Source organism: Catharus ustulatus, chromosome 1, assembly GCF_009819885.2.
Source record: "Catharus ustulatus isolate bCatUst1 chromosome 1, bCatUst1.pri.v2, whole genome shotgun sequence".
In the NCBI taxonomy this organism is placed as follows: domain Eukaryota; kingdom Metazoa; phylum Chordata; class Aves; order Passeriformes; family Turdidae; genus Catharus; species Catharus ustulatus.
In genome coordinates this window covers 47,854,417-47,876,292 of record NC_046221.1, presented here as the reverse complement: position 1 = coordinate 47,876,292, position 21,876 = coordinate 47,854,417, and the positions used below count along the sequence as shown (strand labels likewise).

Genomic DNA, 21,876 nt, shown 5'->3' with positions numbered 1-21,876 from the left:
AAGTCTAGCTATTGTTGTCATCTAGCTTTGTTATGAAAAATATACTCAGGATATTAATATATTTACATCACACTTTTAAGCCACAATGTATTTTTGAGCTAATGCAAAAATTAAGTGAGAGGTAGGTGGTAGTTCTTTGAAATAAGCTTCTAATTATTTTGGAGCTCAAGTTTTTTTGCATGTTAATGATTTCCTGTACTCTGACTGCCTTCAATGGTAATCAAATGCCTCACTACAAAAGCTTCGTGTGGAAGGAGGCATCAATGAAATAAAAGATAAACTGGCATTTACAACACCCTTAGGAGCCCAAAAGCCCTTTAATGATACATGGGAAATGCTTTCCTAATATGATAAAAAAGTGACCAGTGAAGTGATGCACATAAACTATATTCCCACATACAGGAAGACAAGTTCCTGTCCTGACTTGAAACAAGCACTTTTTCCTTTTCCCTTAACATTGCAATTTGCCCCTGAAACTTCTCATGGCATAGGGAACACAGGCTTCTCCAGTTCAAATCTATTTCAGAAAATTCTACTTGCTGCTGAGCGTAGCTCTTTTAGCAAAGTAGATCTGGGGCAACCGTGAGAAAAGAACTTCAGAAATCAGGTCTGACAAATGGAAAAACCATTTGAAAATTATTGTAGCAGTTCTTCAAACAATGTATGCCTAGTAAAAGGCAAGTTTTACGTTAGTTCCCTAGACCAGTGCAGGAAGCACGTGTCAGTGTACACTCAGAAAGAACTCTGAATTTACTAGCTTGGTCTGCCAGTACCCTGAACACAAGCAAAGAGGATTTATAATGATCCCAAAATGATGCACAAAGTGTACACGTGTTCCAGCTGACATTGACCAGGTGCTTTTCTGATGGAATTGACAAATCAATCCAGTGAAGGAAAGGAAGGGAAGGAAATAAAAATAGAGTAGTGGGTAAGAAGATAAGAACTTTAAGAGAAACAAAGTGTTTAAGGAAAATACTAAGTCCTTATTCTACTGATGTTAGCTTTAATTATTTCCTAAATCATTCTGAATATTAAAGCCTTGCAGCAAAACATATTCATAAGTCCCAACACAAGGGATGCTTTCTCTGTAACAGCACTCTCTGTAAGGAGCCTCCCTGGTCAAGTTGTAGTAAAGCATGGAGTCAGAGCTGCCACAAGAAAAATAATAAATTCCTTGTTTCTCTCACCCATCATACTGTATTCTAAACTCTTGTAGATTTCTGCCTGCCATAAAATATAAGGACGATTTCGGATGGAAAGCAAATCTTGAACTATTGAAATACCTGCAGAGGTCGACCCACCCTCACTCACACTATTAATCCCTTAGAGACATGTGATATACTCCTTTGTCTTACCACAAAAAATGACATAATTAAATTGTTACTTGGCAATGATGCCTTTAAATCTTATATCAGCCTCAGGTGGTGGAAGGACCCTTAGGAAAAACACTGGTATGATTAAAGGAGTAGGATAGACCAGCACGCAGTATAAAGATCCCAAAGTATCATAGCTGCAACATCCAACACACTAAAATTCCTATTGAAAGAAGCACAGTACTTGGCACTGTGCACACATGACAGGTCAAGTCTTTTCCCCTAAACAGATTACAGTAAAAAAAATATTTATTACAACTTCCATATTAAGCAAATAATTTCTTCTACAATTAAAAAGTGCAAGAAATACTCTCAATAAAAATGTTCAGGCAGCTGTGAAAGCATTGTCACTCAAAGTTGTTATCTTTTCTAATGCAGAAGATTAATTATAGACAGCAAAAATAGAGGACATCTTTAAAATGGCGGTATGCATGGATGTAGACTGAATAATGACAATTCATGAAGGGATGGTAAAATTCTTTTCCTTAAATTCTATTTGTTGCCATAACTTGTTTAGTAACTACTTTTCAGGCCCTAGCAGCTGAAGAAATCTTTTAGGAGCCTTGCATTCATACAGGCATTACAACACTGGCATGTTCTTTTTCTAAAGCAACTAGGAAAAATTCCAGTTTGTGAACCCTTCAGCTCTCATCTGAAGTTATATACCTATCATACATTATATAAATATTTACAGAACATCTTACTGAACTGGAAAATCTCCCACAAACAAATACTGTCATCAGTTGCCCTTCAATAATACTTGACTGAATAGTTCAGGCACATGGATGTTTTTAGCAAAAATCAAGCAGGTCTTTCACTGAGTTACGCTAAAGTTGAATACATGCCCTATTTTTCAATATTATTTGTACTTTCAAAAGTTATCAGTAAGATCTTGTCACCATTATAAATTTATCAACTTTAAAATTCCATTTAAAACAGACCTGAAAACTTACAATTAAACAGAACTACATGATCCCACTGTTAAAACCCAGTGAAATTCCCTATCTTTTCTCCTACTTCTCCTTTTATAGTCTCCTTAGACAAAGAAGTTTCATGGCTACTAAGCACTTCCCAAAGCACTTCAATGTATGAAACTGCGTCTCAGGGAGGATGATGAGTGAATCAAGAGCTTACGGGTTAGGATTAAAGGGCAAACTGTTGAGGGTGACACAGTCATGGGTGATTGTTACAGGCTCCCTGAGGGGGAGCAGGAAGCAGGTGAGGTTTTATATAGACAGCTGGAAGTAGTCTCACAGTCACAGGCTGCGGTTCTCATGGAGGACTTCAACTACCTGGACATCTGCTGGAGGAATCACACAGTGAGGCATAAACAATCCAGGAGGTTCTTGGAAACAGTAATTTTCTGGCACTGGTGGTGAAGGAGCCAACTAGGAAAGGTGTGCTGCTGGACCTTTATTAATAAACATAGAATGTATGGTTAGAGATGGGAAGGTTGGGTGCAGCCTTCGTACAGGGACCATGAGATCATTAGTACCCTGGAAGGAAGAAGCAGGTCAGTGAGTACAACCACAACCCTGGACTTCAGGAGAGCTAACTTTGGCCTCTCCAGGGATCTTTTTGAAGAATCCCAGGAGAACATGCCCTAGAGGGACAAGGGGTCCAAGACAGCTGGTCCAAGCAGTTCTGTGGAGAAGGACCTTGCTGGTTTGCAAGATGTCCATGAGCCAGCAGTGTGCTTCTGTGGTCAAAAATGCTAATGTTATCCTGTGATGCATTAGGAAGAGCATGGCCAGCAGGCTAAGGGACGTGATCGTGTCGCTCTACTCAGCCCTGGTGAGGCCACATCTGAAGTGCTGCGTCCTGTTCTGGGCTCTTCAATATGAGAGAAATATGGAGCTTCTGCAGCAGGGCCAGGAGAGAGCAACAAGGAGGATTAAGGGATGAGGTAATCTCTCCTGCGAGGAGAGGCTAAGGGAGCTGAGCCTTTTTAGTTTCAGGAAGATGACTGAGAGGACCCCTCATCAACCTATATATATGCAAATATCTGAAGGGAAAGTGTCAACAGGATGGACCGAGACTCTTCCCAGTGGTGACAAGCGGATAAGAGGCAATGGGCAGAAACTGATGTACAAAAGAAGTTCCACCTGAACATGAGGAAAAACTTCTATACTGTGAGGCTGTGGCTGAGCACTGGACCAGTCTATCCAGAGGGATTGTGGAGTCTTCCTCTCTGGAAATATTCAGAAGCCATCTCGAAACAACCCCAAGTAACATGCTCTAGGGACAAGCAGGGTTTGTAGCCTAGATGACCTCCAGGGGTACCTTCCAACTTTTCCCCTTTAGTGTGACTATTTACTGATTTTTGAGCTAAAAAGCTGTTAAAGATATGGGCTGAAGAATGATCTCCAGAAAAACTGCAGTCACATCCAAAGAACTCATTGAGAATATTTATGACAAAGTCAGACAGTGAGAAGCTTACAACACAAAAGTGAGGGTTTACTGTACAGAGTATCACATGAAAGTCCAATATATCTTCAAGAAGTTTCAAATATACCCTAAAAATTTATAAATAAACAGCTTGACTTAACTTGCTAAAAAAACACCAAGGGAACACAGCCACTTTTCACATTCAAGTCATTTGTCTACTATATCCTAGCAACCAACACACAGAAAAGCTTAACTCTTACTTTGTGGTCAAATGAGTCAGTGAATTACATCTCTATCAAAAAAATTACCTTCCTATTAGTTTCCTTCTTGGTAATCTCAGAAAAGACACCACTGATTTAACAAGCAGGAACAATTTGTTATCCTGTATTTTAAGACTGTTGGAAACACACTGAGATCATTCGAATGAAGAATTCGCTATAAAGGGGCTGATTGTTGATGGAGACCAGGTTGAGCATCAGTCAGTGGGTGGTGAACACCTGTACTGTACATTTTTTGTTTTTCTTGGGTTTTATTTCTCCCTTTTCTTTATTATTATCATTATTATCATATTTTATTTCAGATTGTGAACTGTTCTTGTCTCAACCCACAGGTTTTACCTTCTTCTGATTCTCTTCCCCATTCCACCAGGATGAAATGGGAGAAAGTGAGTGAGTAGCTGTGTGGTACTTAGGGACTAAGTCACCACAATGATGTAGCAAAGTGATTTTTGATAGGAATAATTTGCACCAAACATAATAACCCAAAATAAAATTAGTAATAAAGCATTATAGCTTGTAGAAAATACATTTCAACCCTCCAGGAAAAGCAACTAATGAGGATTTGGTGATTCTCCAAATAAATTCCTACAAGTTGGAGACTTCTTTTGTAATGGAGTGATCATTGATGACCACTGGAAAAATAAAAAAAAGCTACATACGCACATTTCTGAAAGATTCTTTGAGAAGACAAAACAGACTAAATAATTAGAAACTAAAACGGCATTCTTTTGGAGGAAAAACTATAAGGCAGCAAACACATCTTAATGACAAATGTATTCACATGAAATGTTGGAACATTTAAATAAGAAAGTACATATATAAATAACAAAGCTGGATATAGGTTTGAAGTAACAGAAAATTCATCATGTCAAACTATTTATTAGATAGGGTAATAACATATACTACACTTCTAAACTTTAGAGACAGCATCTCTAAACTGAAATAAAACATCAGATGTGATCTCAGACCATTGACTCACAGGAAACTAGAGAATGGTAGGCAATAGCACTAAGAAGAAGAGTCTGGAGATTAGTGTAGGACAATGAATTAAAATGAATCAACAATATCTCATCAAAAAGACAAAAGACAGATTGGGTCATTATTAGTATACATGTGATATTAAAAACATATGAGGTTATTATTGTTCTGCCTTGGCACCCACTGACTCTTGGCAGGAGCACTGCAGAAGCCGTAACCCCACACGTAAGATACAAAACGTTTTATACTAGCAGTGCACAGTGACTGCACACTTTTGGGTACCATACCTCAACAAGGGAAATTAGAAAAAGTGTCATACAGAACTTACCAATTTTGAAAAGCAACTCTTTCACTTACATATTTAACTGCTCCCAAAGTTACGCATTTCTGCAATCGATTTTACTTCACATAAATTATAGCACTTTTTTAAAACAAACTGCTGATTAAGAGATTTATCTAGGAATTCATAACTGAGGCAAAGTTCTAGCATACTGAAGGCAATGTGAACTTTCATTTCAGTTAGGCTGTGATCATTAGGCTACATTCATTACTGTTAAGAAGAGTTGAAGAAGGTAAAAGGAAACAGATGGTAAGAGATTCAGAGAACATTTTCCTTGATTGTTTTTCCATTCACTTGTTCAGTTTAGAGAAAAGGTTCTAACTCAATTATTAATAGAAAAAGAAAAACAAAACACAACACTAACAGTTCTCCAAAGCTGAGTGAGAAACCATTTAATAGTCATCAGTAGATCTATTCCATTAAAAAAATTTTAAAGCCCAAGCCTTTCCAAAAATCTGTTCTTATGCAGAAGCAATTTAACAGGAAGGCAACAGTTAAATATTCTGCTCCTTAACAGAACTAGCCAATAAATCAAAGTCTGATTTTATATTGCTCGAGTATTTAAACATGGTTTTAAGAATCATTTAACCTTAAAGCATAAAACTCAGCTGATAATTTTTTTCTAACACCTAATAAAATTTATTCTTGCAGAATTGGAGAAAAGTTAAACACAGTCTACCCTCCTCACAAAGTTTCAATGATTTATGCATACGTTGTATTTAATTATTTTTAAAATTCCTCCATATAGCACCCTCTTTGTTGTAACACTCAAACATACTTTGCCTCTAGGCCAGTGTTATAATAAAAGTAAAATTAATTCAAGGCCATTTGCTGAGAAAAACATAGGTTCAAGGTATTTCACACTTTTCTGCTTGTAACATTTTCATGTCAAAGCTGTATTTTCTTTTTTCCTTCCCTTTGCTATTGCTTTATTATCTGCTTATATTGGTAGAGTACTCTTGAAACAGCTTGAAATAAATCTGAACTACTCTAGAAGCTGACTTAAGGCATTAAGGTTTCAGATGAAAATGTAAATTTCAAAGCCTGTGCTTATTAGGAGGATCCAATACTAAATCATTTATCAACTCGTTTGAAGAGTAATAGAAAACTGCAGTTAATTCACTTATTACTTAACTATTAGACAATGCAAGTGTGTGGAATTACACAAATCAGTAACAGTGCTTTTGCAGTGTAAAACCATTATCTGTAAGTAAACACCATTCAAAAAATAATTCAGCAGCTAAGAAAGCAAAATTATTAAACTATGATTTCTGCCTGTCACTAAATAAAATTAGTATTCCATTCAAGAGCAACCTGACAGATTGCATTCCCCACTGGTAAGTTATCAATATGCTGTTTCTTTAGTTCTTAAGAAGATGAAAAAATCTTTAAAATTGAAAAAAAAATTTAATAAAAAAGAAAACTGGAAGTATTCAGAGTGTTTATACACCCACCTTAATGTATCACTTACACCCTGAAGAACAACCACACAACTCAATCCTCACCTGGGAAAGGACGTACTCCTACTAGAGTATGTGATCATTTACACACTTCCTAAGCACTTCAAAGAGCAGCTCAGGAAACCTGTACTTCATTCACCAGTCATCAAAGCAGAGAACTTTAGCATTCCCTCCTTACACACTGTTGTTCGTTTATGTATGAGCTACTATCCTGCCCAGCATTCAGTCTAACACATAACTGACCACAGGAAATTTATGTGATAATCTGTAAAGTTGCCTAAGTTTCAAGTAACAGTGGCTTTGTTTTTACTTTAAAGCCCTTCTCTACTCTTCACATTACTTCTGCAAAAATTTATTTCATATACTTCTCTCAAACATAAGTCACATCTGACTCAAGACAAACAAGGCAAAGAATGAAATTGTGGCCTGATCTGCAAACTTTTTCAAATTTTTTCTTCCACTATAAAAAGTATAATGCCATTTCTCATAAGCAGACTCCACATCAGTAAATCTCTCCTTTTAAGAACAGTCAAGCACAAGAAGTACAGTAATTTCACGACTATAAGGCACATCTTAAAGCCTAAAATTTTGATCAAAATCCGGAAGCGCACCTTATAATCCGGTGCGCCTTATATATGGACAAAGTTCGGAAATTTGCCAACAACCCAGAAGTGTGAGCCGCAAGCCAAGCAGCGAGCCAACCCGCACAAGGCCAAGTGGGTCGGCAGGGCTCAGCCCAGCTTGCGCAATTCCGTTACTTACTGGTTACTTTGTTGAGCACGGATCCTCACTGCAAAAACAAAAAGTGCGCCTTCTAATCCAGCACGTCTTATATATGGACAAAGTTCGGAAATTTGCCGACACCCGGGAAGTCCGCCTTATAATGTGGTGTGCCTTATAGTCGTGAAATTACTGTACATTGACTGTTTCTCAAGATCTGGAAGGACTTAAGCTAACAATATAAAGCGGCTAAGTCCTAACCTCTCCAACAGAAAATGGTAAAGTAGGAGTAAGAGTTGTTTTCCAAACTCCCAATTTCTTTCTTAGATTTCTCTACACGCAGGAAACATACCACGCCTAAATACCTTCAATATGGACATGACAAAGTCAAGGGATGGGTCAGAGTTTATTCCGTAAGTTGTAGGTACAAAATTAAGGTAATTTCAGCATTAATTATCTAAATATCATGTTAGGAAAAGACAATAAAAATTATGAAGTAATATGAATTTATTTGCACTGAGTAAAAAATAAGTTTTGTTTAATGCCCATTCCCTGCAAATCTTTTACTGTAACAATATGTAAATTAATGAGATTCTCAAGCAGCTGATAATTATCTCAACTAATCTCGGTGTGATTATGTACCTATAAGGAGTTTTAATATTTTTACATGAAGATAGTTTACTATTTCATAGAATTGATGTCAACAATAGTAAAATGATTAACCAAAATTCTGTACAGGTAGAACAGATCCAATTCATCACTCTTTTAATTAAAATAACTACGCCTACATGATTTTGGTATAACTATAAAAACAAAACATGGGAATGATATAAAATTATGACCAAATTATATCAATCACCAAATGTAACAATATTGGTTCAAAATCCAATCATTACCTAGCTATCAAAAAAAAACCCTCTTCTCACTGTTTTTCAATTTAGTTTTAACTTTACTAAGACTAAACAATATATGGAATATTGCTTAATAAGACTTGCCTACTTCTAGATTAATACCAGATTTATCCCTTAGAAACTGAACTGGAGGCACACTGCATGATGAAGAAGAAAAGGAACTCTCAACTAAAACACTATGTCCAGTTCACGGGCTTTACTCCACTCCTATCCTTTAACACTGGAAAATATGCAACTTATTTATCAGAAGCTTTCAATCATCAGTGACTTTCAACCAGCAAAACAAAATTCCATCACTTAGGGTTTACAAGCCAAGTACAACATCTTAAATGATTTATGGGGACAAAGAGCAGGTTGTTATAGGACAAAGGCTAAAGGTTTTAATAAAAAAGGGTTGATTTAGATTGGACATAAGGAACAACTTTTTAACAAGGAGGGAGGTAAAACACTGAAACATGTTGTGCACTAAGGTGGTAGATGCACCATCTCTGGAAATATTCAGGATCAGACTGGACAGATCTCAGAGCAACTTGGTCAAATTGATGATGTCACAATTCATTGCAGCGACCCACTTGCTCAGGTTGCTCAGGGACCCATCCAACCTAGCCTTGAAAAATCCTAGGTATGGGACACCTCTCTTCTTTTAGCATAAAACCATTCCTATTTGTCCTATCGCTATCTGTAAGCCCCTTATAAATACTGTAAGGTTACAACAAGGTCTCCCCAGAGCCTTTTCTCCAAGATGAAAAATCCCAGCTGTCTCAGCCTGTCTTTGTAGGAGAGGTGCTCCAGCCCTCTGATTGTTTTTGTGACCCTCCTCTGGACCTGCTCTAACAGATCCACATCTTTCCCGTGTCGAGGACTCCAGAACTACAAGCAGCACTACAGGTGAGGTCTCACAAAGGAGACAATCACCTCCCTCATCCTGATGGTCACTCTGCTTTTGATGCAGACCAGGATAAGCTTGGCCTTCCAGGCTGTGAGCACAAACTGTTGCCTCGAATCCAGCCTTTCACCCATGAAAACACTCAAGTTCTTTTCTGTAGGACTGCCATGAGCCCATTTTTCAAGCTTGTCCAGGTGCCTCTGGATGGCATCCTGTCCTTCAGGTGTGTCAATCTCACCACACAGTTTGGTGTCATCTGCAAATTTTCTGAGGGTGCCCTCTATCCCAATGCCTAGATCACTGATGAAAAAATTAAAGAGCACTGGTGCCACTATGGATGCCCAAGGAACACCATCTGTCATTCTATATATATAAAGGATAATGGAGGGTCTGGAGGGGAAGGGTTATAAGGAGCAGCTGAGGTTACTTCACTTATTCAGCCTGGAGAAGAGGAAACTGAGAGGAGATACCACTGTGGTCTTCTGCATCTTCCTGAGGGGAAGTAGAGGGGCAGGTACTGGTCTTTCACTCTTGTGATGACTGACAGAACTCAAGGAAATGACAAGAAGCTGAGTCAAGGGAGGTCTAGGTTGGATATCAGGAAAAAGTTTTTCACACAGAAGGTGGTTGAGCAGCTAGCTCCCCAGGGAAGTGGTCACAGTACCAAATCTGTCTGAGTTAAAGAAGCACATGGTATGGTTCTTAGGGTGTCCTGCACAGGGTCATGAGTTGGACTGGATGATCCTGATGAGTCCCTTCAAGCTCAGCATTTTCTATGATTCTATGATTCTCTAGGTGTAACATACAACCAATTCATCATCCAGTGAACAGCTCACCCATCAAAACCATCTCTCTCCAATTTAAAGAGACAGATGTTGTGGGGGAGTGTGTCAAAGGCTTTACAGAAGTCGACATACATATATGATATCCATACTCCTTACCTTGCCAACAGATGTAGTCACTCCATGGCTCTCTATTACTAGGCCCTAGTTTGATTTGCCAGAACTTGCCCTTACTGAAGTCATGCTGGCTGTCTAGAGTCATATCCCTGTTCTCCATGTGCCTTAGTGCAGCTTCTTGGAAGTTCTGTTCCATGATCATTTCCAGGCACAGAAGTGAGGCTGACAGGTCACAACTTCCCGGGGTGCTCCTTTCCAGCCCTTTTAAAATGCATTCAATGTTTCCCTTTTTCCAGTTACCCTGGACTTCACCTGCTGCCATGACTTTTCAAGTATCATGGACTGTAGCTGGCAACTACATCAGACAATTCCTTCAGAACTCTAAGATGCCTCTCAGTCAAGTCCCATAGACTTCGGTTCCTCAGGTGGTCACAAAACCAATCTTCCCTTGCAGTGGGAGAGACTTAGTTCCTGCAGTCTTCATTCTGCTCTCTACCACTTAAGAGGCATGGGAAGACAGATTACAAGTGAAGGCTGAGGCAAAGAAGTTGTTGAGTTGCTCAGCTTTCCACTCATCCATTGTTACCAGTTTACCAGTGTTACTACCTTTGACCTTCCTTTTCTGGTCAATGTACTTGTGAAAGCCCTTCTTGTTGATCTTTGCACCCCTCACCAAGTTAACCTCCAGCTTACCTTGGCTTTTCTGATGCCATCTCTACTCAACCACACAGCATCCCTATATTCTTCCCAGATCACCTCTCCCTGCCTCCGCTGGCTGTGCATTTCCTTCTTGCCCTTTAGTTTGACCAGCAGGTCTCAACTCAGACATCTCCATCTCTTGCCTTCCTTTCCCAATTTCTCACACCTGGGGATCCTGAGTCCTTGCACTCCTTGAAGATCTGCCATTTTTTGACTCCTTTTCTCTGATGGCAGTTTCACAAGTCCAACTAACGCCTTGAAGAGTAGGTAGTTTGCTTGCCTAAAGTTCATGGTCCCAACTATACTTTTCACCTGTCCTATACCCCTTAGGACTGCAAACTCAATCTTTTTTTTGCTTTTGTCAGTGTTAAATCATATGGCTGAGTAGAATGCACTGCTTTACCACTGAAGGTATAGGGTTAAGAGCTCCACAAAAAGAAAAGAAAAGCGTAACTTTCAGGAAGAGAAATCTGAGAAGACTGAGCAACTTCATAAATCAAGTTGTCTGTGTCAACTCCTACAGCTTTCTTTGCTTACTCAGATGAAAATTCATTACTCAGATGAAAATTCATGACATTCTCCCTCCTTCCCAACACTCCCACAGTATGCTTTCCTGTATGTATGCTTTCTCCTCCTGTTCAACTGCCATTCTCCTGTTGTGTCTGCTTCAGTAGCTCTGTGAACAGGACCAGTAAAGGGCCACTTTCACCCTCACATTGTTTCAAACATGCTTGAATACAGCAGTAAGACACATATTAGTCACAGTAGTAACAGACAGCAATAAATGCAAAGCCTCTCCCTGTATTTTCTCATTCTACTTCCAGACTGTTGTGCAAAAGGTAGACTGTTAGCAAAGCAAGCCCACTGCTGCAGGCTTACAGCAACACCATGAATTAACCTCTGCTGAAGACAAGAGACACTTTTAGCAGATGCCTGAAAAGAATTCCAGAGAAGCCTGTGGAAGACTGATGGTAAAAAAAAAAAAGTTTATTTATTTACAGACTCTCAGGGGCATACCACAACATCTGCCAAACACAGATTCACATAGACAGCTTGGCAGGCTAGACAAGGACAGGCATTTGTTTACTAAAATTAACAGCACTTGCTAGACGACTTCCTTTCTGGTTACTCTGTTGGTCTTGCAAGATGGAAATAAAACCACAATACTGTCATCTATAAGCCTCAAAGATAGAACAAGATATTAAAGATTATACTTAAAAAATCTGAAATAGATTCACTGCAAAAGGCCTGAGACAAGATTAAAAGCATATCCTTGATAAGAAATCTAATCAGATAGTCCAGGAAAGCCACATTAAAAGAATATTCAGCCCAGAAAATCTACCAAAAAAAGAATATTCCTCCATTTCCCAAAAGGAACTTTCCCCAGTGTCCATTTTGCCAATTTCTCTGATGCTTCAACACATGCCTCACTAGCTTCCTGCCAGGTACCTGAACAATCACTCTAATTTTCCTAGATTTAGGTCTTAAACAGAAAGCATCTTGATCTTATAACGTGAATGTGTATTATTCACTACATAATATAAATCCCTGCCTTCTTGGCTTCTTTATTTGTAATTCTTTCAATTTGGAATTCATTCTTTGTACAACAGCAATAAACACTCAATGTGAACTGGAACACAGTGAAGAAAAAAAGGAAAAGGTAATTAGCACAACATGCTAACACAGAAAACTCTGAAAAGTTTACAGAACTTACCAGAGTTCCTTCTGCTGTTCTTGCTGCTTTGACAGGATTGGCCCCCATTCTGACCATCCTAGGAGTTGAAAAGTGTTTGTCTTGCTGAGTAGGTTCTAGAGTAAACGTTACCTGCTGCTCTCCCTAGCTTGCAAAGACACCTTCTTCCTTCTTCATTCAGATTACTTGCATCCACTACAGCTCATGAGACAGGTCTGGCATCAAGATTGAGCTGGTGGTCAGACCTCTACTTAGAACTCCATGGTAAACAAACATGCGTGTCAAAAACCCAGAGAATTTCTTCTGCAGAACTGCATGGTGGTACAAGTTTACTTGTTGTACTCTTTCCGAACCGTTCCAGACACTCACAACACCTAGTTTACTATCCCCTATACATTTGTTACTGCAACTCCACTGCAGAATGTCAGAAAGTATTATTACCTCTTCTCAGATTTAGGAACCTCTGTATTGTCCTTCTGCTTTTAACAGGAATATGCCCATACCATATACACTCACTCCTCGAGATACTCATAGCATTTATACATGAGTTGACCTTTTTCTGCAAGGTAGCTTTAAGAAATTAGTAGGGGAAAATCTCTTCAATCAATAAGGATTTTGGTCAGCTGAATTTAAGCCCAGGGACAAGCCTGAGTTTAGGATAAGGCACTGTGGCATTATTACTGGCAAGTCACTACAGAACCGAGGAACTGTAATGCATATATTTGCCATATTGATGCAAGAGACTTTCTGTCTTGGAAAGTGACTTATCACTCTGCCAACAGTTTAGTGACACTATTTTTCTTGATGACTGCCAGCCCCCAAATATTTTTTAGCAATGAGTTGTGAGTTTTAGTTATGAAGAAAAGGAAATGTTATGCAAAGACAATATAAATGCTTCCACATCAGAGCACAAAAACAAGTACACAAGTTCACAAGTTCAAAAAAGACTGATATCTATTAGACTCATTCAAATCTACAAACACACCCTAAATATTACTGTCAACTGTTCTGTTTTCCCAATCTAAGTTTAAGTAGTTTTTAGAAGTCTGTATTACATATCTTTCAAGACACTTGATACGTTAACATCTTCTTTTGCTGAACCTAACTTTTTAACTTGTCCAGGATAAGCAAGCACAGAAGAGTAAAACAGAATTAAAGACAGAAGAAAACAATATGCATCAGATAAAAAGTATCATCATGCATAGAAAGATGTTTTTCTCTAGACAGCAGCATCACGCTGCCTTTAAAAATGCAATTAAACAACTAATTATACAGACTACAAAAGGAGCTTACCTTTTACACCACCAAATGGGCCATAAGTCATATTACAAGCAGTTCTCTGAAGATTGTGTTCATACACCAGTTTAATCTGATACTGGTTCCCATGCTCCACATTCCCCTGAGTTCCTAGAAAAAAACAAAGGGTAAATAGTTCTTAATTTGATCTATACACTGTTGAAGAAATAAAGGAGTATCAGCTTAAACAATCTGAAGAAAATGTAACTTAATTTCAAGTGGCTTTTGAGTAGGCTCACACTGCTATTTTCTAGAAAAAAAAATTACCTAGCTACAAAATTCCTAAAGGCCATAACCAGAAATAAGGTCTCATTATAATATACATGTTAGAAAGACCTCACAAAAGGGTGAGATTTTACTACTTAAATTCATTTTTCATGTTGGGCACACCTTTAAGATCACAAAAAAAGCTTTGATTCCCCTTGCTGAAGGGGGAATTCTTATGATTCTCTAGTTATTTGGTAAATACACTATAACCAACTGCCAGTTTCAGCTGCAGTAGTCTTTGTCTCGAATTAAGTTGTAGCTGGTCAGCTACCATTTTACAAAGCTGTGTTTAGAGCACACTCATGACTTGCCTTTACTTTGCCTGAAATTGAATTGAGCGATCAGCAATGCAGACAATAGAGAAACATATGGTAACAAAAATAATTTTGCAATATACATCACATTTTCTGAAAAGGTCTGGATGAATTTTAATATCCTGATTCCTTCAAGGAACTAGCAGAAAAAAAAAGTCTTTCTAAAGAAACTGAAGTTCCTCTTTCAAGAATCAAGTTTTTCCTGAACCCCATGAAGAAAGTAAAGTTCATTACATAAAGTACAGTAATTTCACGATTCTAAGCCGCACCATTTTGATTAAAATGTTGGTCCGAATCCAGAAGTGCGGCTTATACTCCGAAGTGGCCAATATATGAACGAAGTTCAGAAATTTGCCAACCCGGAAGTGCGAGCCTGCAGCAGCCTCGAGTTGAGGTGGAGCCCATCCAGCCCCAGCGGTACCAGGGCGGCCCTACACCGAGCAGCACCCACCTGGCCCCAGCAGCGGGGCAGCACCAAGCCGAGTCTGCCCGACCCCAAGCCAAGCCAGTAAACCCCACGATCCCACGATTCTGTTACTAATCGGCAACTGTGAAAGTTGCACGCGGATCCTCATTGCGAATTAAAGTGCGGTTTATAATCCGGTGCGGTTTATATACGGACAAAGAACGAAATGCTGCCAACACCCGGAAGCGCGGCTTATAATTAGGTGCGGCTTATAATCATCAAATTATTGTAATATTTAACAACTAATATTAGCAAGTAAGAAAAAAAGTAAACCAAAACCTTTGAGAACAGTCACATTAGCTGGGAAAAAGGTGTTTTCTGTATATAGAAAAACTTTCTATATAAAAAGGTGTTTTTCTACATATTTTTAAATCCTACCAAAATTTTAAATATACAATGATTATTCCAATAACAACTTAACATTCTATGAAAGATTTGTAGCTTATGCTAACCTTTTAGGCAATTTCTCCAAAGAAATCAAGCACAGTTGTAAACAATTACCCCTAAAGCAGGCTCACATTAGGGAAAAGAGTGAAATAGACATGAGGGAAAGAGCCCTGCTGAGTACTAACTAGATAATCAGCAACACGTCAGGATAAACAACTTAGAAGACAATCAGTCTGTATATATTGACTGTAATACAATATCAAGGCTATACTTTAGTCAGCCCTGAAGGATGCTTTCATTTGTCAAAAGAAGCAGCATAGTGATTTTTATTATGAATAACAGATAAGGTAACATGTATAAAGCAAGTAAAGATTCCACTTTATGAAAGTGTAGTTTGTCTTAAAAGCATGAAGAAGTAATGAGAGTTATTTCTCAAAGGAGCTTGTTTGAGAGTACCCACTCAGATGGCAGAAATTACCTTTAAAGCATGAATGCTTACAGATTACAGTAAATTCACGAATACAAGCCGCACTGAGTATAAGCCGCATCTCTGGGTGTTGGCAAATATTTCGTTTTTTGTCCATAAATAAGCCGCACCCGAGTATAAGCCGCTCTGTCGTTCGCAGCGAGGACCCACGTGCAACAAGTTGCCAAATAGTAACAGAACCGTGGCAGGGCGGGGTTTACTGGCTCGGCTCGGGCTGTGCAGGCTCGGCCCGCTCGGGGCTGCTGACGGGGCCAGGTAGCCCAGCCCGGCGCTGCCACTCAGCGGGGCCACTGGGGGCCAGCCGCCGCTGCCACTGGGCTCGGTCACCACGGCCCGGCGCTGCCCTGTGGTGGCAGGCAGGGACGGAGCCCCCCCGGTCCCGCGGCGGCGGCAGCGGGCGGGGACGGAGCCCCCCGCCGCCTCCCCGAGCCGTGGCAGTGGCGGCCTGGGTCCCCCCACTCCTCCCCAGGCCGCGGCAGGGGCGGCGTAGGTGCCCCGCCGCCTCCCAGAGCCGCGGCAATAGCGGCCCGGGTCCCCCTCCTCCTCCCCGGGCTGCGGCAGGGGCAGCCCGGGTCCCCCGCCGCCTCCCAGAGCCGCGGCAGGGGCGGCGCGGGGCCCCCCCGTCTCCTCCCCCGGCTGTGGCAGAGTAGGGAAGGAAAGACCTCTCCCTCCTCTCTTCCCGCCCCCCGTGCTGCCTGCAGGCAGCCAGGCTCCACCCGCGGTGCAACAGAGTAGCGATTTGTAACAATCGCAAAATGCCGATTTTGCAGCTGCTCGGGTCCGCACTCTGGCAGGCACTTCTGAGGTTGTTAAATGTCAGAAAATTATTCACATATTAGCCGCTCCTGATTATTAGCCGCATTTCCGGTTTAGGAGCAAAATCTTAGTCAAATTGGTGCGGCTTGTATTCGTGAAATTACTGTAGTATGAAAAGTCTATTAAAAGACAGTAAAATTTTACTTTTATTATTACTTAACTGCTAAAGCCATGTAGACCAAACAGCAAATTATAACTGCTAAAGACTTCTAGACTTACTGTCATATGGTCTTAATGCAAATTTTAAAATAAATTGTTTTAATAAAAATTGTACTGGTGGGCTACAATCCTAAGGCATAAACACTAACACCACAAAAAGAAAGCTCGAAAACTGCAGTACATCTCTAAGAATCTCTCCTCAGCAAAGGCCACTTTCACAGGTGTCTCCAGACAGTCAAAGAGAGTACATTTTTGTAACCTGACTACAAGGCTGTAAATAGGAAACAAGTTGCTCCTACAATAAAACTATGCTCTTGTAATGAAAGGAATCATAGTGTGTCCCTGTATGGAGAAAATGAACACCATGTTGTCCATTAAATTTTGAAGATGAGCTTACCATTAATAGACCTCTTAAATCTGTGCTTTGCTCTGAGCATACAGAATTTTAAAAATCAAAGCACAGAATATATATTTCATGTCTAGGCTCTTCACACACACAGAGAACACATCATATAGAATTTCCAGCCAAAGGAAGTAGAAAAAAGAGGATTTAAGACAAAATACAACGGTTTCACCTTCTTACCAGTATAACCTCCTGTCTTCTCATGGGCTACCTTACCAATGTTCTGGCTTTCTAAAAAATTATCTGGACTTCTGAGTTCAGAAAGAATCATAACTGATTATTTTTAAAGAGCTAAGTAGGTTGGCATTATACAACCACTTATTCATTAGCATGCTGAACAATAACACCAATTCATAAAACCATAATGAGAACTAGTTGCTCACAATCACTGCTAACCACAGACCATCATACACATCACAGCATCTCAGGCATGGAGTAGATCAGCAAACTTCTGCTAAACCTAATTACTAATGTCTCCTCTTCATACGTGGGCTTAAGTGAAAGAACATGACTGCAGATCTTTAATGATGATAAGCAAACACTGTATATACAAAGTTCAACATTAACCTAATCCAGACTTTAGAATACACTGAAAATCACTGGAAAACTTGAATCTGTAAACTAACCTGAAACAGCATACACACAGAGTTTTCGGCAATGCAACACAGCCAGATGAAGTCCTTCGGTACCGCTGTAAAGAAGGGTATAAAAAACACTATTTTCAGATAAATTCCAATAGAATTTATATAGGATAAAATTCAGGTAACATGTTGAAATTGCTTTCATGTGTAGGCTAAATGCAAAGGTTTGGGTGTTAGATGCTAGCATAAAAACTCAGAAGTAATGATCTTCCTAAATTCATGCTGAAGTGTTTGGAGTTAATTTCAAAATCAAAATGAATCCTTTAAGAACATAGCTTGAGATTAAAATATGAAGAGCAGCACAACTATTTCCCAAGTTTAGTTTGAAATTAAAAGTTTGAAATTTAGTTTGAAACAAGGTGCTGTTAATCTTTCAAGGAGGGATGATACATAGATCAAACAAACATTATTCAGCAATATCAGACACTACTTTTTTTTAAATTCACTTTTGTACTAGTTGCATGGAACCTTCAAACTCTCACATTCTTCTTCCTCCAAACACAAATAGTATTTTTAGCAAAGTACTTGTGTTGTAAATACAGAAAATGTTTTAGCTCATTTCACAGAGCAACACATTTTAAATCCTGCGGAGTCCTTCCATGACTTCTTGACCCTTTGTCTCAGAGCATGAATCTTTCCCATGGTTAGTACAGATTTTACTTTCATTTTTTAAATAAAGTTCATGCTACAGTATTAGAAGTTCATTTCAAAATTAAAATTAATCCTTCAAGAACTAATTACTAAAATAAAGTTCTCCCTAAGTAGATTCTCGTACAGCCAATTAACTATAAGGTGTTTTCCTCAGCATCACAGTATCTCTCCTCTACGTGGCCACCTTGTTTCCACTAAATTCATTAGAATTAAGGATCTTTTATCCTCTAATAAACAGGAAATGAATGGCCAGTATTACATCCTAGACCATAACAAGTTAGTCAAGTATTCCTAACACCTTAAAAGAACTTTAAATGTTAAGTTTTTCCTGTTCTACATACTTCGAAAAATTATATAACTATCTGGAAGATTATCCTCTATATATACCTTATGTAAAAATCTCTCATATGAAGATGATTCAAGAAGCAGATCAAATGCATACTATAGGATTCATAGATGTGATAAATAGTTGCCCATCTAGAAACTGAAAACTCACCCTTCAAAACAAAGGAAGAAAATCACATCTAAGACTTAAACAAACAGCACCATAGCCTGCCATTTACTTACGAAACAAATTTTCCCACTTCCACCTGCAATATTGGTTCTCGCAACTGCACTTCCAAGAGCAAGTCTTCAGGTTGAACTTCATCTCCAGGTTTCACAGGATGTGGATTAAAGATTCGGAGATATCCCTTATAACTGCCCACAATAACTTTATCTACAAAACAAACAAACAGACAAACGAAAGCAATACATAGGATACTACATGATGCAATAGTACATGTGGAATTCAATTTGCTGTGGAGTGCTTCAAGTAATACCCTAAAAAGACAGAATATTGACATGATTGTATTAATGTTCATTGTGGTCTGTCTTCTAGTTTAACTTCACCAATCACATTTTTTGCAGAAATGTGAATATCTGTCAGCACCAGTGATAGAATACAATAGGGTTGAGTGTTTATGGGCAAGAATCAGGGAAAAGGCCAATGAGGCAGATGTCATGGTGGAAGTCCTGTTACAGACCACCCAACAAGGACAAAGAGGCAATGAAATATTCTACAGGCAGCTTGAAGAAATCTCACAACGACCAGCCCTTGCTCTTGTTGGGGACTTCAACTTACCAGATGTCTGCCGAAAACACAGCAGAGAGGAACTGTCTAGAAGGTTCCTGGAGCATATGAAAGGTAACTGCCTTACACAACTGGTGAAGGAGACAACTAGGGAAGGTGCCCCATTGGATTTGCTGTTTGTGAACAGAGAAGGATTTGTAGGTGATGTGATAGTTGGAGGTTGTAGTGGGTACAGCAATTGCAAAATTTTATTTTCAATTCTTAGAGGAGGAACAAAGGGGAACAGCAGAACGGCTGTCATGGACTTCCTGAGGGCAGACTTTCACCCATTTAAGAGACTAGTTGACAGAGTTCCTTGGAAGGCAATCCTGAAGGGCAAAGGGTCCAGGTAGGCTGAACATTTGTAACAAAGGAAGTCTTAAAAGGTACAGGACTAGGCTGTCCCTGTGTGCCAAAGCAAGTTTTTAGGGAAGAATACCATCCTGGCTGCACAGAGCATTAGCTGCAACTCAGTAAAAAGAGGAGATATGACCTTTGGAAGAAGGAGCAGCTGAATAAGGGAGGCTGAATCAGCTGTATCGTAAGGTTATGCAGGAAGAAAATTACAAGGGCCAAAACCCAACTAGAACTTAATCTAGCTACTGCCATAAAATACATTAAAAATGTTTATATTAATACATCAGCAGCAAAAGGATGGCCAAGAAGAAGCTCCATTTTTTATTGGGTATGGGGGGAAAAAACATAGTGACAAAGGATGAGGAAAAGGCTGAGGTACTTAGAGCTGCCTTTGCCTAAGTCTTCAATAGAGCAACAGTTGTTCTCTGGGTACCCAGCTCCTGAGCTGGAAGACAGGAACAGGGAGCAGAATGAGGCCCGCATAATGCGAGGAGAAATGGTCAGAATTCTGCTACATCACCTAGACACAAACACAAGTCTATGAGGCCAGAAACACTGAGAGAGTGGAAGCACTCACCAAGCCACTCTCTGCCATTTATCATCAGTCCTGGCTGACTAGGGAGCTCCAAGCTGAAGTTAGCAAATGTGATGCTCATCTATAAGAAGGGTCAGAAGGAGGATCCAGGGAAGTATAGGCCAGTGAGTCTGACCTCAGTACCAGGGAAAGTCATGGAACATATCATCTTCAGTGCCATCATGCAGCATGTACAGGACAACCAGGGCATCAGACCCAGCCAGCAGGGGTTTAAGAAGCACAGGTTCTCTTTGACCAACCTGAGCTCTGTCTATGACAAGGTGACCAGCCTGATGAAAAAGGGACAGATTGCAGATGTTGTTTACCTCGACTCTAGTAAACCTTTGACAGGATTTGCCATAGCATTCTCCTGGAGAAAGTGGATAGTCACAACTTAATCAGGTGTATTCCTTGGGTAGAAAAGTGGCTGGGTAGTTGAGCCCAGAGAGTGGTGCTGAACTGAGTTACATCCAGTCAGTGACTGGTCAAGAGTGATGTTCCCCAGGGCTCAGTATTGGGGCCAGTCCTGTTTCATATCTTTATCAACGACCTGGATGAGGGGATCAAGTGCCCCCTCAGTAAGTTTGCTGATGACACCAAGCTGGCTGGGAGGGTTGATCTGCTGGAGGGTAGGATGGCTCTATAGCAAAATTTGGACAGGCTAGAACAATGGGTGGAGGCCAATCATATGAGTGTCAGGTCATTCACTTCAATCACAATAAACCCATGCAACACAACAGAGTGGGGGAAGAGTGGCTGGAAAGCTGTCCAACAGAAAAGTGTACCTAGGGTTACAGGTGACAGCAGCTGGCACGTGAGCCAGCATGTGCCCAGATGGCCAAGAAGGCCAATGGCATCCTGGCTTGTATCAGAAAGTGTGTGGCCAGAGAAGTATTGCCCCCCTGTAATCAGCACTGGTGAGGTTTCAACTCAAATAATGTATTCAGTTTTGGGCCCCTCACTACAAGAAAGTCATGAGATGATAGAGCATGGCCAGAGAAGAGCAACAAAGCCAGTGAAGGGGTTAGAGTTGCACTAGGGGCTGTAAAACCTAGATGGGATATTAGGAAAAATTTCACCAAAAGTCTTGTGAAGCACTGGAAGAGACTGCCAAAGGAAGTGGCTGAATCACCACCCCTGGTGGTATTTAAAACACATGCAGACATAGTGCTCAAGGATATGGTTTAGTAGTGAATACAGAGTGTTAGCTGTTGGACTAAATGTTCTTAAAGGTCTTTTCCAACCTAAATTACTCTAATGAATTTCTACTGAAAGAGGTTGTACACCAAATCAGTAACAGCTCAACTTAATTCAAGTTATTC

At 39.8% G+C, this 21,876-nt stretch overlaps 1 protein-coding gene across 7 annotated transcripts in view; it reads right to left on the bottom strand.

Annotated features, from left to right (window-relative positions):
• The window catches only part of BBS9 (Bardet-Biedl syndrome 9), a 362,362-nt gene that overhangs the window by 338,462 nt on the left and 2,024 nt on the right, over positions 1-21,876 (bottom strand). For all 7 annotated transcript variants that reach the window (XM_033076476.2, XM_033076468.2, XM_033076447.2 and 4 more), the window contains exons 3-5: positions 19,080-19,230; positions 17,847-17,911; positions 13,919-14,032 (exon numbers count right to left, since the gene is read on the bottom strand). In XM_033076476.2, the coding sequence (XP_032932367.1) occupies positions 13,919-14,032; positions 17,847-17,911; positions 19,080-19,230 (330 nt within the window). The remainder of the gene's footprint in view (positions 1-13,918; positions 14,033-17,846; positions 17,912-19,079; positions 19,231-21,876) is intronic.